The sequence below is a fragment of the Oryx dammah genome, unplaced genomic scaffold (assembly GCF_014754425.2).
Source record: "Oryx dammah isolate SB20612 unplaced genomic scaffold, SCBI_Odam_1.1 HiC_scaffold_28, whole genome shotgun sequence".
Classification (NCBI taxonomy): Eukaryota; Metazoa; Chordata; class Mammalia; order Artiodactyla; family Bovidae; genus Oryx; species Oryx dammah.
Window position 1 is genome coordinate 68,361,022 of NW_024070212.1, and position 18,076 is coordinate 68,379,097.

Below are 18,076 nucleotides of genomic sequence, written 5' to 3' on the forward strand. Positions count from 1 at the left end.
AGCCTTGAAATAGTTCTTTTGGGGGCTTACTAAAAATAAAAACATAAAACATTATCCTGCCTCTGGGACAATGACATTTCTTCCAGTTAAAGCTGCTTTCATCTCCCTTTCTCTCATGCTGAGTTTACACATTCTAATTGTTTCATAATTATAGGGAACATGAGCAGCAACAAACCCCAGGTTGTTTTGTCATGTTGTCTTCATCCAGAGACTGCAGAAATCTTGATTCTGGGGAAAAGTGAAAACAAATTCATGTCAAAGGAAATATTTTAAAACCAAGGTCAAAGATTATAGCTAAAAGTTTGAAACCCCAAGGAAACCTCTGTCTTATTTAAATTTTTACTTCCATTTTTTTAGCTGAGGATATAAAAGAGGAAAAACTGAAAAGAAATGACATATTTTTAAAATTAATTGAAAAAATTTAAAATTTATTTGTTTTTAATTGGAGGATAATTGCTTTACAATATTGTGTTGGTTTCTGCCATACAACATGAATCACCCATAGGTACACACACGTCACTTCCCTCTTGCTAATTGAAAGCTTTTCCCAGTACCCCTCCATGATAACTTGAAATGTGAATAATTTAGAGAAATATAGCTGTCAGGGTGATATCCATTTCCAGATTTATCATATAATATCTCCACCAATGAGGAAGGAAGAAAGAAACTGATGTCACTGGGGGCATTATTCATAGAAATCTCACCTCCGAAATCTGCCACCACAGCATGCCCATCCTCGTAGAGAAGAATATTGTGACTGTAAAAAAATAAAAAGTAGGTCTTGAGTAAAGCTTACTATTTTCAGTCTGAATGGTCTCTCAAGGAAGAGGATGACAATCATCATTTGTTTACCCCAGAGGTTAAACAACTTCCAAAAGTTAACAGACATCTCAGCTTAGTGACTCTGATTTTCTTAGTTTGCTAATTTGTAAGGAATGTTTATATAATGTGATCATCTTATATCTGACTTTGAAAGTATTCAGAGTATTTTACTTTAGGTAAACCTTCTAAACTTCTCAAAGACCCATTAGCTGAAGATAAGTTTTTCAGCTCTTTGAAGTTCAGTTGCTAACAAAATTTAGTTACAGGCAATAGTAAAAGGTATCTGTGAGCATATCAGAGTCAGAGCAAGTGAACGAGTTTGCTAGAACTCTAGGTACAAGGGCAGTTCAAAGCAGGACCTGACATTCATACAGGAAAAGGACTCTTTCTGGAAAATGTCTTGGTCAATATGTTCTAGCTGGTATCCTAGGAAAAAGAAGTGTTTTTAAGGCCTGTGAAATGAAGCCAGCTAAAGTACTTTTTAAGCTCTTGGAGAGGAAAACATAGAAAGGTCTTCAAAGTCTCCTTTCCAAACTAGAATTCAAGCTAGAACAAGGCTGTCCTTTTCAAGAAGTAAACCAAGGTTGGGACAGTTTAACTAAGGCCATTTCTCTCACAAACTGGTGAACTGAGTTGGGAGATCTCTTATGGACAAACATATTGTGACCCAAGATGGTCTTTGAGTGTTTCTTATTGAATGGCTTTCTTTATGCTCATTTCACGTTTAGCTTCTAAATGAGTCATTTCAGCATTACGAGATAATCCACTTTTAGTGGGTTATCTTTTAGTGCACATAGGCCATACAATATTAATTTATCTGCTCTTTCTTTCATTGTTTTGCTTCATGATTGAAAAAGGAAAATCTTTTAGTCTGAATAACTCCAGTATGATATTGAACCATTTATATAAGTGCTTTCAGGTACTGAGTTAAACTTTATAAGAAAGTTAGCTTTGCAATTCTCTTGTATCATAAATGAATTTTACTTTTATGGTATATACTTAATTCTCTTTTAAACTAGCAAAAATCTAGACTGTGTTCAAGCTATTTTTTTTTTTTTGGCCTGGAAGAGACCAGTGTAGAAGTAATGTTAATTAATTGCTAATTTGTAAAACATAATGAGTGAGCACATGCTCAGTTGCTCATTCATGTCCAACTCTCTGTGACCTCTTGGACTGGACTGTAGCCCGCCAGGCTCCTCTGTTCATGGGATTTTCTAGACAAGAATATTGGAGTGGGTTGCCATCTCCATCTCCAGGGGATCTTCTTGACCCAGGGATAGAACCCATGTCTCCTGTGTCTCTTGCTTTGGCAGACAGATTTTTTATCCCTGTGCCACCTGGGAAGCCCAGAGAAGTAAGAGGATGTCAAAATGAAAAGCTCCCTGAGATGTTATCTTTAACTGCAAATTGCCAACTAATACATTCTGTGAGAATGACATTGTCATGATAAAGAACTCTCCAGTATCAGGAGCTCTCTGGAAGTTCAAAGGCAACAAGAAGAATGCATCAAAAATGCTGGACCACTAGATTACTTTAAGGATTTAGGTGAGTTATTATACCACAGTCCCTTAATCTATCAAAAGACAATGAAGGTCACAGTTCATAGATATCATTAAAACACGCTAAACATGAATTACCAATTGAATTAAATGATTATATGTATAGTATCCTATCCATTAATTTAATTTTAATTCAAATTAATAATGTAGAACTATGGTTATCAAAATAGTTGGCAGCATATTCGCAATACAAAATCAAATATCTAAATGAAGTTGCCCTAGTTGAACACCGGAAAAAGCTGACAGAAACCCTACTTAATCTTCACCTGTTTCAAAATCACAGTCCTTGAGGCAACAGCTTAAAATTTTGGATGTTGTGTGGGCATGCCTATTAAGTCACTTCAGCTGTGTCAGACTCTTTGCAATCCTATGGATGGTAATCCACCAAGCTCCTCTGTCCATGAGAAGCATTGGACATATTTTGTTTATTCATTTGTGTGTTTAAATTTCTTCTAAATATTTTATGTTACTAAGAATAAGGGTGATAATGCCAGGTAACTGGAATTGGGGTAGTTCAGCATAATTTTGGAAAAGGAAATGGCAACTCACTCCAGTGTTCTTGCCTGGAGAATCCCAGGGACGGGGGAGCCTGGTGGGCTGCTATCTATGGGGTCACACAAAGTCGGACATGACTGAAGCGACTTAGCAGCAGCTGCAGCAGCATAATTTTACTCTTCAAGCAAAAGAAATGGCTCTTGATGGCTCAGTAGTAAAGAATCCATCTGCAATGCAGGAGACACAGGTCCAATTCCTGGGTTGGGAAGATTCCCTGGAGAAGGAAATGTCTACCCATTCCAGTATTCTTGCCTGGAAAATCCCATAGACAGAGGAGCCTGGTGGGGTACAGTCTATGTGGTTGCAAAGAAGCAGACACAGCTGAAGTGACTAAACAACAGCAAAAGAAACAAAGGAATTTGATCACTGGGCTGCCCTGTTCCTCCTGGTATGAGGGGCAGGATGTCTCAGGATACAGGGATCATGCTCATAGTAGTAACTACAGCATTTTTAGCATGTGCTTATTTTTGGCACACTGCTTACACTCCTTATCACATTTGAGTATACTCATAAACGTTTTTTAAACAAATAAACTTAAAATACAAAGTCACAAGTTTGGTAACGTAAAGATCACATTGGTTAATAAGGAAGTACTTATTGAATTGTGGTTGTTTAGACGCTAAGTTGTGTCTGACTCTTTGCGACCCCATTGACTGACTGCATCATGCCAGGTTTCCTTGACCTGCATTATCTCCTGGAGTTTGCTCAAACTCATGTCCGCTGAGTTGGTGATGCCATCCAACCACCTCATCTGCTGTCACCCTTTCCCTCCTCCCCTCAATCTTTCTCAGCATCAAAGTCTTTTGTAATGAGTTGGTTCATTGAATCAGGTGGCCAAAGTACTGGAGGTTCAGCTTCAGCATCAGTCTTTCCAGTTAATATTCAGGGTCTCTTTCCTTTGGATTGACTGGTTTGATCTCCTTGATGTCCACAGGCTTCTCAAGAGTCTTCTCCAGCACCACAGCTCAAAAGCATCAATTCTTCTGTGCTCAGTCTTCTTCCTGGTCCAACATTCATATCTATACATGGCTACTGGGGAAACCATAGCTTTGACTATACAGATCTTTGTTGACAAAGTTATGTCTCTGCTTTTTAATATGCTGTCTAGGTTTGTCATAGGTTTTCTTCAAAGGAGCAAGCATCTTTCAATTTTGCAGCTGCAATCACCTTCTGCAGTGATTTTGGAGCCTAAGAAAAGAAAATCTCTCATTGTTTCCACTTTTCCCCATCTATTTTCTATGAAATGCTGGAACAGGATGCCACAATCTTCATTTTTTGAATGTTGAGCTTTAAGTCAGCTTTTTCACTCTCCTCTTTAACCCTCAATCAGAGGTTCTTTGTTTCCTCTTCATTTTTTTGCGATTAGAGTGGTAATATCTAAATAACTGAGGTGGTTGATATTTCTCCCAGAAATCTTTATTCCAGCTTGTGAGTCTTCCAGCCCAGCATTTCCAATGAAATGATGCATATAAGTGAAATAAGCAGGGTGACAATATATAGCCTTGATGTACTCCTGTTATGATTTTGAAATAGTCCACTGTTCCATGTCCAGTTCTAAGTGTTGTTTCTTATCCTCAATACATATTTATCTGGAGACAGGTAATGTGGTCTGGTATTCCCATCTATTTAAGACTTTTCCACAGATTGCTGTGATCCAAACAGTAAAAGGATTTAGTGTAGTAAATGAAGCAGAGTAGATATTTTTCTGGAATTCTCTATCTTTCTATAATCCAATGGATGTTGGCAATTTGATCTCTGTTTCCTCTGCCTTTTCTACACCCAGTTTGTACATCTGAAAGTTCCTGGTTCACATACTGCTGGAACCTAACTTGAAGGATTTTGAGCATATTCTTACTAGCAGGTGAAACGAGCACAACTATACAGGTGCTGTTCAGTCGCTCAGATTGTCTCACTCTTTGTGACTCCATGGACTGCAGCATGCCTGGCTTCCCTGTCCTTCACCATCTTCTGGAGCTTGCTCAAACTCATGTCCATTGAGTTGTAAATGCCATCCAACCATTTCATCCTGTCATCCCCTTCTCCTTCTGCACTCAATCTTTCCCAGCATCAGGGTCTTTTCCAATGAGTCTGAACTTCTCATCAGGTGACCAAAGTATTGGAGTTTCAGCTTCAGCATCAGTCCTTCCAGTGAATATTCAGGACTGATTTCCTTTAGGATGGATCTCCTTGCAGTCCAAGGGACTCTCAAGAGTCTTCTCCAACACCACAGTTCAAAAGCATCAATTATTCCGTGCTCAGCTTTCTTTATAGTCCAACTCTCATATCCATACCTGACTACTGGAAAAAACATAGCCTTGACTAGATGGACCTTTGTTGGCAAAGTAATGTCTCTGTTTTCCAATATGCTGTCTAGGTTGGTCATGGCTTTTCTTCCAAGCATCTTCTAATTTTATGGCTGCAGTCACATCTGCAGTGATTTTCATTTTAGTTCAGTCGCTCAGTCATGTCCGACTCTTTGCGACCCCATGAATCGCAGCACTCCAGGCCTCCCTGTCCATCACCAACTCCCGGAGTTCACTCAGATTCACATCCATTGAGTCAGTGATGCCATCCAGCCATCTCATCCTCTGTCGTCCCCTTCTCCTCCTGCCCCCAATCCCTCCCAGCATCAAAGTCTTTTCCAATGAGTCAACTCTTCGCATGAGGTGGCCAAAGTACTGGAGTTTCAGCTTTAGCATCATTCCTTCCAAAGAAATCCCAGGGCTGATCTCCTTCAGAATGGATTAGTTGGATCTCCTTGCAGTCCAAGGGACTCTCAAGAGTCTTCTCCAACACCACAGTTCAAAAGCATCAATTCTTCGGCGCTCAGCCTTCTTCACACTCCAACTCTCACATCCATACATGACCATAGGCAGTGATTTTGGAGCCCCCCAAAATAAAATCTGCCACTGTTTCCATTGTTTTCCCATCTATTTGCCATGAAGTGATGGGACCAGGTACAATGATCTTAGTTTTCTGAATGTTGAGTTTTAACCCAACTTTTTCACTCTCCTCTTTCACTTTCATCAAGAGGCTCTTTAGTTTTTCACTTTCTGCCATAACGGTGGTGTCATCTGCATATCTGAGGTTATTGATATTACTCCCGGCGATCTGATTCCAGCTTGTGCTTCTTCCAGCTCAACGTTTCTCATGATGCACATAAGTTAAATAAGCAGGGTGACAATATACAGCCTTGATGTACTACTTTTCCTATTTGGAACAAGTTGTTGTTCCATGTCCAGTTTCAACTGTTGCTTCCTGACCTGCATACAGATTTCTCAAGAGGCAGGTCAGGTGGTCTGGTATTCCCATCTCTTTCAGAATTTTCCACAGTTTGCTGAGATCCACACAGTCAAAGGCTTTGGCATAGTCAATAAAGCAGAAATAGATGTTCTTCTGGAACTCTCCTGTTTTTTTAATGATCCAGTGGATGTTGGCAATTTGATCTCTGGTTCCTCTGCCTTTTCTAAAACCAGCTTGAACATCTGGAAGTTCACGGTTCACATACTGTTGAAGCCTGGCTTGGAGAATTTTAAGCATCACTTTGCTAGCATGTGAGATGAGTGCAATTTTGCGGTAGTTTGAACATTCTTTGGCATTGCCTTTCTTTGGGACTGGAATCAAAATTGACCTTTACCAGTCCTGTGGTCACTGCTGAGTTTTCCAAATTTGCTGGCATATTGAGTGTAGCACTTTCACAGCATCAGCTTTTAGGATTTGAAATAGCTCAACTGGAATTCAATCAATTCCACTAGCTTTATTCATGGCGATGCTTTCTAAAGCCCACTTGACTTCACATTCCAGGATGTCTGGCTTTAGGTGAGTGATCACACCATCATGATTATCTGAGTCGTGAAGATCTTTTTTGTATAGTTCTTCTGTGTATTCTTGCCACCTCTTCTTAATATCTTCTGCTTCTCTTAGGTCCATACAATTTCTGTCGTTTTTGGTGCCCATCTTTGCATTAAATGTTCCCTTAGTATCTCTAATTTTCTTGTAGAGATCTCTAGTCTTTACTATTCTACTGTTTTCCTCTATTTCTTTGTACTGATCACTAAGGAAGGCTTTCTTAATCTCCTTGCTATTCTTTGGAATGCTGCATTCAAATGGTTATATCTTTCCTTATCTCCTTTGCTTTTTGCTTCTCTTTTCACAGCTATTTGTAAGGCCTCCTCAGACACCATTTTGCCTTTTTGCATTTCTTTTCCTTAAGGATGGTCTTGATCCCTGTCTCCTGTACAATGTCACAAACATCCATTCATAGTTTCAGGCACTCTGTCTATCAGATCTAATTCCTTAAATCTATTCATCACTTACACTGTAAGGGATTTGATTTAGATCATATTTGAATGGTTAGTGGTTTTCCCTACTTTCTTCAACTTAAGTCTGAATTTTGCAATAAGGAGTTCTCGATATGAGCCACAGTCAGCTTCTCGTCTTGTTTTTGCTGACTTATGGAGCTTCCCCATCTTTGGCTGCAAAGAATGTAATCAGTCTGATTTCATTATCAACCATCTGGTGATGTCCATGTGTAGAGTCTTCTCTTGTGTTGTTGGAATAGGGTGTTTGCTATGACCAGTGTGTTCTCTTGGCAAAACTCTATTAGCCTTTGCCCTGCTTCATTCTGTACTCCAAGGCCAAACTTGCCTGTTACTCCAGTTATTTCTTGACTTCCTATTTTTGCATTTCAGTCCCCTATAATGAAAAGGATATCTTTTGGGGGGTGATAATACTAGAAGGCCTTGTAGGTCTTCCTAGAACCATTCAACTTCAGCTTCTTCAGCATTGCCGGTAAGAACATTGACTTGGATTACTGTGATATTGAATGGTTTTCCTTGGAAATGAACAGAGTTCATTTTGTCCTTTTTGAGACTGCATCCAAGTACTGCATTTCAGTCTCTTTTGTTGACCATGATGGGTACTCCATTTCTTCTAAGGGATTCCTGCCCACAGTAGTAGATATAATGCTCATCTGAGTTAAATTAAATCATTCCAGTCCATTTCAGTTTGCTGATTCCTAAAATATTGATGTTCACTCTTGCCATCTCCTATTTGACCACTTCCAATTTGCCTTGATTCATGGATCTAATATTCCAGGTTTCTATGCAATATTGCTTTTTACAGTATCAGATTCTACTTCCATCACCAGTCACATCCACAACTGGGTGTTGTTTTCGCTTTGGCTGCATCTCTTCATTCTTTCTGGAATCATTTCTCCATTGATCTCCAGTAACATATTGGGCACCACTCACCTGGGGAGTTCATCTTTCAATGTCCTATGTTTTTACCTTTTCATACTTTTCATGGGGTTCTCAAGGCAAGAATTCTGAAGTGGTTTGCCATTCCTTTCTCTGGTATACCACATTTTGTCAGAACTCTCCACCATGACCTGTCCGTCTTGGTTGGTCCTACATGGCATGGCTCATAGTTTCATTGAGTTAGACAAGGCTGTAGTCCATGTGATCAGATTGGTTAGTTTTCTATGCTGTGGTTTTCAGTCTGTCTGCCCTCTGATGGAGAAGGATAAGAGGTTTATGGAAGCTTCCTGACGGCAGAGACTGACTGAGGGGGAATCTGGGTCTTTTTCTGATGACAGAGCCATGCTCAGTAAATCCTTAATCCAATTTTCTGTTGATGGGTGGAGATGTGTTCCCTCCCTGTTATTTACCTGGGGCCAAACTATGGTGGAGGTAATGAAGATAATGCTGACCTCCTTCAAAAGGTCCCATGCACGCACTGCTGCACTCAGTGCCCCCAGCCCTGCAGCAGGCCACTGCTGACCTACGCCTCCGCCAGAAACTGCTGGACATTCATGGGGAAGTCTGGGTCAGTCTCTTGTGGGGTCACTGCTCTTTTCTCCTGGGTCCTTGTGCATACAAGGTTCTGTTTGTGCCCTCCAAAAGTCTGTTCCCCTAGTCCTGTGTAAGTTCTGGTGGCTCTATGGTGGGGGTAATGGCGACTTCCTCCAGGAGGGCTTATACTACACCCAGGTCTGCTATACCCAGAACCCTGCCCCTGTGCAGAACCCTGCTGACCTGTACCTCCACAGGAGACACTCAAATACAGTTCTGTTTCAGTCTCTGTGGGGTCTCTGGGTCCTGGTGCAAACAAGGTTTGTTTGAGCCCTCTGAGCATTCTGGTGGGTATGGGGTTTGATTCTAAACACAATTTCGCCCCTCCTACCATCTTTCTGGGGCTTCTCCTTTGCTCTTGGATGTGGGGGTATCTCCTCAAAGTTGCTCCAGAGCCGTGCAGCTGCTGCTCTAGTGCCTACTATCTTGCTGGGGTTGCTCCTTTAAGATTCATCTATTTTTTAGTTAGTTACTGCTAAGTCATACTTCCTATTTGGAGTGAAATAAATGGAGGGGCAGGCAGGGATGAAGTTGATGGGATCTAAATCAGTCAGAGCACCAAGGCCTCCTGGTAGGTGTTAGTTCAGTGAGGTCATCTGATGGGTCACCAGCATCAGAGTGAAGGGTTCCTAGGGAGAGGGAAGACCTTGGAGTGACACAGCTGCTATAGTAGAAGTGGTATGATAATTATTAGTGATGAACTCAAGGTTTATCACTGAGTTTTCTAAGAAAACTTTTAGGAGAAATTTTCTAGGATAAACTTTCTAGGAGAAGCTGACCCTTGCATCTAGATGGATCCTGAGGAGCCAAAAAATTGTTATGTCTAGATGTCTGGACAGAAATTCCAGAAATTTTGTTTGATAGGTAAAGAACCTGCCTGCCAATGCCCGAGATGCAAGAGACTTGGGTTTGATCCCTGAGTCGGGAAGATCCCCTGGAGTAGGAAATGACAACTTGCTCCAGTATTCTTGCCAGAAATATTCCATGGACAGAGGAGCCTGATAGACTACAGTCCATGGGGTTGCAAAGAGTCAGACATGACTGAGTGACTAAACACACACACACACACACACACATAGGTCTATGAGGACATCCCTTGTGGTCCAGTGGTTAAGACACCATGCTTCCATTGCAGAGAGTTGCAGATTCCATCCCTGGTTGGGGAACTAAGATCCCATATGCCATATGTTATGTGTGGCCGGGGGGCGGGGGGGAAGAGAGAGAGAGACGTCTACCAACTCATGTCCAAAATACTTGTGCTTGATGTATGACTATAAGGTAAGGAGACTGAAGTCAACAGGCTACATGGAATGTAATCTAATATACCTCTGTACCAAGACACAGCAGGCAAAGACTAACCTTCCTCCCTTTCAGAGCATGATTGATGGTCCTATGTAGGAATGAAGCATAGCCACTGTGAACTGGGCCTTGCAATCTGACCTGGGGAATAAGCCAGACATGGGAAGAATGCCAATGCCTTGGATAGTGTCATCAGAATCAGAAGAGAGAAACAAAACAACAGTGATGGGAATCCTGAGACTTCCTCTCCCCTAGAAGACCATTTGGGAGGTTTATTTTATCTCTTTGCTTTTGCCGAAGGTTCTGGGGAGAGGCAGTCTGTGGTTAAGTTGATGCTCTACAGGCACCTCCACCACCTGGTAACATCTGGTGGAAACAGTCCTGTGAGTCAGACCCTTTTGATTTGAACTTGATAGATAAACAAACCAGTCAGTAACTGCTGGCTCTAGCACCTTAGCTCAAATCCTTCCTCCTGGGAGAGTAATCCAGGCCAGGTAAGGGGCAGGACATGAGATAGGATACTCTGAGAGGAAGGAGGAAATGGAGAAGAGCCACTGTAATATACCAGTCTGTACACACGATAGCACCCATGTCCACCAATAGACATGCTTGTCTCCTAAATTCTCAAGACATGTTGTTTAAAGTGAAGTGCCACCAAGGAACACTCTCTAAATAGCAGTGAGTTTGGTAAACCACTAAAACAAGTAGATAAAGGTCCATGTTAAGTCGTTTCAGTCATGTCTGACTCTTTGTGACCCCAAGGATTATAGCAAACCAGCTTCCTCTGTCCATGGGATTCTCTAGGCAATAATACTGGAATGTGTTTCCATATCCTCCTCTAGGCAATCTTCCTGACCCAGGGATCGAACCGGCATCTCTTACATCTCCTGCATTGGCAGCTGGGTTCTTTGCCACTAGTGCCACCTGGGAAACCTCAGATAGAGGTTCACAAGTCCTTAATTCTTACAGTAATTTTTGGCAGTTCTGGATTTATCATTTTGATTTAATCTAAGTGAGTACGATTTTAAAAGTCCATGTTATTTGCTAACTTTTGATTTTGTTATGACAAGCTGCTTGCCTGACAAGTGTGCCGGGTCACCCTGGCAGTATCAGCAGCTCAGAACGCTTCCTTGCCGCCATGGGTCATCTTACGTTGTAGGAGAAATGATAAGCTGTAATGATGGTCACCCCCGTGAGCACTGCTCAGCTTCACTCTTTCTGCTCTAAAGGCTTAGATTTTTGTGCTAGAAACTGCAGTCTCTGCCTTCAAAGAGAAGGCAGTCTGATTGGAAATGCAATTCAGACTCAAAGAGATAAACTTTATCACCACAAGCTAGAATTTAAAGCGGTTTTCATTGTGAAAGACCCAGAGAAGAATACAGTAACTGTAAGAATTAACTCTGAAAAAGATCGTTAACAAAGGAGAAGAAAGGAGCTTAGGAATAGGAGGGGTAAGAGGTAGTATGTAGGACAAGGACCCATATTCAGGATGCCTGGTAAATTATAATACATAACATCAAATTTAATAATACTTAAACTTTTTGAGTCTTCCTTTCCTGTTTTTAAAAATTGTGAGGTGAATGAGGAAATTAAAAAGAGATAACACATGGGATTTTGTAAACTGTAAACTTCTAAATAGGTTTTGTTTATTATTAATAAACATAAGACCTAGCTTACGGAGTATTTGTATGACTTAAATGCAAATGTGCTGTACAAACTACACAGCCATATAGGAGCCCTGAGTCAAAACCACAAACTGACTTATGAAATATTTCAACTCACTCTTAGCCTTAGAATCTCTTCTCCTTCCGTTCTCATTGTCTACAAGACTATCACTTCTTGATTGAACGACTGCATTTCAAATAAAGGCATCTTTGTTCCCCTGACTATGTTGATACTGCAATATTTGGACTTGGCTCTAGCTTTGTCTTTCATTAGAAAGCAAATGATTTGGGTCAATTGTTTATGTAACAGAACTGAGTATTTATCTCTTTGAAGTTCTATCCCTAACAGATCACTCCACAATAATGTTTTTTTAACCTTAACAATGCATGCACTTAGCAAAATACAGAATATAACTGAGGGCAAGATTTACTTCATACAAATAAGTGATGTGAATACAACTGACGCTCTGACCTTCGGTTCTGTCTTCTACAGTAACACAGTTCACTTTTAGAAAAGAATAAGCTGTTTTCAATGTGATGTGTGTGAGCCTGAGTCTATGTGTTTATATCGTTTGAGTGTTTTCTTCAGTTTTCTTTTTAACACAAATAAATGGAAGTTAAATTTTGCTGGTTCCTTGCAACAAAAGAAAATTTTCTCTAACTTCATAACTGAATTAACTTAATGAAGTCATTATGTAAGCATCATGAGTCTTTTCATTTTAATTGCCTGTATTGAAAATTTACCTAAAGTGCTCAAATGATTCATAATCAGTTGGTTATGCACTATAGTCCAATACTAATTGTCACTATTAATCAGACTGGCCCGATTATTGGACCATTTTCCAATTCTGACTTTCTTCCAGAGCCAGACTGAGGTTCATAGTGGCTATAGAAGGATCAAGGTGACTTGCAACTCTCACTCCACTGCCATTAAGAGTTTTTTTAAGCCACTTTTAAAAATCGCATAAATATTAATTCATTTTTTTCTGAATTATAGAACCATGTAATTGGCTGTGTCAGTTGCTACTAACAAATACTAGTTTAAGGGCACCATGGCCAACCTCTCAGTGTCCTTATTTGAAAAGATGACAGCCCCAGAACTGTAAATCTAATAACAGAACAGAAATTCATCCCAGACTTCCTAGAAGCCACTGTTTTCTGTTCTATGCCTGAAGGTGATTAACTTACATGATTAAAGACACATGGCTATCGGCATGCCTGGAAGCATTCCAAGGGTTAAATCAGTGGAAGCAATTAGGCTTCATTTTCAGTCTCATCACACTGTGAAAGTCATTAGTTTACAAACACATCTGTTTGACAAGCAATCACTCAGACCTGATGCTGAGGAGTCCTGGAACTGCCTCCTGTCACATTTTGCCAGTGGTACGGTGGTACTACGTGATGGCCCAGGATTCTCTTCCTGCTAAAGACCGCTCTCTGGGGAGCACTGCCCTCTTGACCTCCAGCATAGGCAACTGCATTATTACTCTCTCCTCACCAGCCATCCTTGAACCTTCACCACTGCCAAACTCGGTGTGGCTCCTTTACCTCTGAATATGTGACCCCCATACTTTGAACTCCTTCCAATTTGTTTCAAGTGTAATCCAAGGTACTAACTAGACTCTTGAAATGCAGTGCAACTCACATGTACTTGCTTTGGAGCTTTGTACCTTTTCCTAAAAATATACTTCCAAGTCATCTAAATTAGCTTCTTGTAGTCTAGATATATTCTCATAGTCACCCTTTTGGGGGGCATATCTTTCTACCTCTACTTCTTACTTCATTAGATAACAACAACTAATCAAAAACTCACTATTTTCATGAGTGGTAACTGCTGGAAGTCTTGGGTTTGAGCCCCAGATAATGGGGACAGCACATTTGGGTTGAGAGAAATTACTGCTAGACACTTACTATGTATGTTATGTGGTAAGAGGACCCTCATCAACCACCTGAGAGTCCCACGATTTAGGCTTCATGTAGAAACCTGGTAACAATCATACAATAACCAGAAATAACATACTCTGCTTCATAGCCAAATAAAGTCCCTACATATATTTTTTATGCTTCCTTTGTACTCTGGGGCTCAATAGAAACTATTCTGAGATGCCTACCACAACCATGAAATTCTGTTGTCAATCTTCTTCAAGAAGTATAAAGCCTCTGAAACCCAATTTTTAAGATTTTATTTCATCAGGGTACCCTCCTTGCCAAAGGCCAGAGAAGTCTAAGCCTATATTTCTCTATTAATCTCTTTGAAGGTAGTTCTTCACTAGAAATAAGAACTGTAATTTTATTTTTTCATGCTGCCAAAAAGTGACCCTGGTTTGACTTTATACAAACTGACTTGTATCTACCCTTGATCCTTTGGAAAAGGCATGTAGGGAAGAACCATGTTGACAGAACAATAGCCCCTCAAGCTTATTCATGAATAGCAATATGCTGATCTTGAACATAATCAAGGTAAGAGAGAAGGACTTCACTAAAGTCCCATATCATGAACTTCTAAACACTGAAAGCCTAATTTCAGTGAACTCCTGGAAACCATGGAAACAGAAAACTCCAATAAACGCAGAGGACTGCAGAACCTTGACTTTTCTTAAAACAAGCCCCAGTCTGTCAGGAGAAGTATATTTGAAGGCTTACTTCTAAAGCTACTGGATTTGTCCCATTGCCAGTGGGATTGAAGAGGTGGATTATAAGATTTGTATTGTAGTTAAACCCATTTATTGAGGGTAATGTGAAAAAAACTCCATACTTTTCACTCACTGTTTGCTCAGCACCATGAAAAACAAGTGGAGCCGGGAGAATGACTGAATAAATCTAACCACACAGACACAGACACACCCACCCACACACACACAGACACACACACACACTCACACATACATACACACACACTATTGATGTGACGTTTCTGCAAGCTAGTGCCCTAGAATAACAATGAAGTATGATTTACATTTCTATGTATGGCTAACCATAATGCTTATCAGCTTCTTAACAGGGCATAATCTTCTGAGGAATCTGAAGTATGCAAACTGCAAAATGGAACCTTTTTAAATGAGAAAGTGACAATCAATATCACAAGCATCAACAGCTGTGTGTTCATTATATATCATTTGTTTTATTTTAATTCAAAATTGAGAAAGGGAAAATTGGAACACATCATATTGACTATATTTTCTCCACAGAATCTAACATTTTCCTAATGCACTGGGACCATGGATGAGCAGAAGATTTTGCCTTCAGACAATTGGTTGTGAAACCTATGTTTTTTTTTTTGGGGGGGGGGTGTCACAGGACAGTGGGGGACATTTTCTCCCACAAAGCACATGGTCAAAATTTTGAGGAAAGATGAAAATTCAATGATGTATGATATAAAAGAGCTAATTATTACTTAACAAAGAGTTAGACAAGTAATAGTTAAACTAACCTGATTATAAAAATAAAACCAGAAAACCAAAACCATTGAAAAATTTCCAGCTTTTGCTACTTCTACTATCATTTAAATGCTGCTTCCCAGTCACTTTTCTGAACACACTGATTTTTTTTAAACTTTATCTTATGATGGAATATAGCGGATTAACAATGCTGTGATAATTTCAGGTGGAAAGCAAAGGGACTCAGCCACTCAAATATACATATACATGTAGGCATACTCCCCCAAACTCCCCTCCCATTCAAGCTGCTATGTAACATTGAGCAGAGTTCCCTGTGCTATACAGGAACTTATTGGTTATCCACTTTGAACACTCTGATTTTTCAAGTTTATTTATTTTTAATTGAAGGATAATTGCTTCACAATGTTGTGCTGGCCTCTGCCATACATCAACATTAGTCGGCCATAGGGATAGATATGTCCCCTCCCTCTCGAACCTCCCTCCACCCTCTCATCCCTTTCCACCCCTCCACGTTGCTACAGAAATGCAGTTTGAGTTCCCTGAGTCACACAGCAAATTCCCACTGGTTATCTATCATACATATGGTAGTGTATATGCTCCCATGATACTCTTTCCATTCGTCCTGCCCTCTCCTTCCTCCTGCCCATGTCTGTAAGTCTATTCTCTATGTCTGTGTCTCTATTGCTGCCCTGCAAATAGTGAACACTCTTATATTTAATAATACCCAAAACTTATAAGTCTATATGCAAATCCTACTTTGTATGAAAGCTCTGGAATGCACTGGACATTTATTTATCTGTGAGGAGAGAACATGAGTCTGTCAAAACAAAACATAGACTATAATATGGAAACAAGAACTAGGGGTACTTAGGACAAGCAAGAGATATAGCAAGCAGTATTTTAGAATTTGAAAGGATATTAGAAATTATTAAATGATCTGTTCATAAAGGAAGAATTTAAAGTGTTGTTTTCTGTCAAGGTCACTATTGGATCTCCTGACTGATAACTATTCATATTCTCGCCTCACTTACTTCATTTTTCCTGATCTCTAAGGATCCAAGCAAGTCTCCAGTTCATGTTAAATTCAGAGATGTAGACCAACTACAGATAACCCAGACTCACGTGTACCCAAAGTGTCATAGGACTCTTCTCACCCACATTTAAGAAAGCAGTGAAAGTGAAAGTGTTAGTTGCTCAGCCATGTCCTACTCTTTGCCAGCTGGTGAGTCTCCTCTGTCCTTGGAATTTTGCAGGCGAGAATACTGGAGTGAATTGCCATGCCCTCCCCCAGGGGATCAGTGCCAACTCTTTGAGAGTGTTGGGCCTTCTGAGCATCTACTCAACACTCAGACACAAAAGATCTGTGAAAACCCTCTATCTCTGCATGTTAAAATTAGATCCTAGACACTGATGGGGGAAAAAGAAAAGGCCAGAGAGAGGGCAGAATAAGAATGGAAATATATGAAAAAGTAAGAGAAGAAAAATCTCTGACTTTGGCATGCACACACCATTGATTATGTGCCAAGTTTCCTGTTAAAATACCCCGAAGTAGGTGTACATGTGTTGAGCAGAGGAGAGATGAGCTTAAAAATAACAGCTGAGAGGAGAGCTGGGCTTTATCAACAAATAAGGCTCCCTGAGAGCAGGGGAAGAGGCTCTATCTCTGACAAACAGAGGTGCGCTCCTGTGGAGCTCGACCTCTGAGTGTCTCTTTCTAACTCTCAGAATAAGCCACGGATGAGTATTTAAACAAGCGTGGCTCCAGGGGAACTTGTTTGCAGTCCTCCAGGAAGCAGGGATTTGTAGCGAAGTCAGGAAAGGAAACCTCTGACCTGCCGGACTAATCGGACGCTACGGCTTTTACTATGGTATCTTCATCCCTCTCCGTGAGCACAGGGAGACTAAATGCCCGCGTCTCTGCAAAAGGGCAGGTTAGAAATGTACTTAATCCTGCATGCCTTCCTTCAAGGACACTTTGAAAATTCAAAAGAAATGAACCAGTCTATTTTTACTTTTTTTTTAACTCTCTGAATCGTTCTGCTCCTCTTCTTGAGAAGAGGAGCCGTTAGTTTTTTTCAAGACACTAGATGGTCTCTCCCCGTGGGTTAGAGTATTAGTCACAGATACGAAACTCATCAGCCATGAAGGTTTGGGGCTATTTTAGTTCTAACCCTTTGTCACTGCTGAGTGGCTGTCCCCACATACCCCTTGGCCCTTCCTTCCGCCCTCCTTCACTTTGTTCCTGTTGTCTCTTTCGAGTTTGAATTCACTTCCAACTTTTCCTCTAAATAAATAGCCCCATTTTCCAGCATCCAGTCCAGTGATTTTTTTTCTCATCTTGGCTTTCCTAGCACCTGAACCCAGTATGACTATAAACTCCACAGGCACAAGATCCATGAATCAGGGAAATTATTAGTGATCAGTAAACTCTCATTGAATTACATTTTCTTCTTGATACTAGAGAACTAAAGGTAAAGAAAGAATTACAATGATTGGAGATTTTATGGGGTTGTTATATTCAGCGGTGACTTTCCCTAAATTTCATAGAATTGATTCTGTAGGTACACTGACCAAATTGTCATTGCATATTTTCCATAATAGATCCAAATTTGTGACTCAGAATAAGTTCTCCAAGACTTAAGACCTTGATTTCACTTTTTAGCCTTATTCTCAACCCACTCCAGTACTCTTGCCTGGCAAATCCCATGGACGGAGGAGCCTGGTAGGCAGCAGTCCATGGGGTCGCTAGGAGTTGGACACGACAGAGCGACTTCACTTTCATGCATTGGAGAAGGAAATGGCAACCCACTCCAGTGTTCTTGCCTGGAGGATCCCAGGGACAGGGAGTCTGGTGGGCTGCCGTCTATGGGGTCGCAGAGTCGGACATGACTGAAGCGACTTAGCAGCAGTAGCAGCTAGGAAAATTC

General features: G+C 40.6%; 1 protein-coding gene across 1 annotated transcript in view; it reads right to left on the minus strand.

The window, feature by feature from the left end:
- The window catches only part of LOC120856988 (serine/threonine-protein kinase TNNI3K), a 330,300-nt gene that overhangs the window by 118,624 nt on the left and 193,600 nt on the right, over positions 1 to 18,076 (minus strand). The window contains exons 18-19 of the mRNA XM_040232554.1: positions 705 to 757; positions 176 to 228 (exon numbers count right to left, since the gene is read on the minus strand). Coding sequence (XP_040088488.1) covers positions 176 to 228; positions 705 to 757 — 106 coding nt within the window. The remainder of the gene's footprint in view (positions 1 to 175; positions 229 to 704; positions 758 to 18,076) is intronic.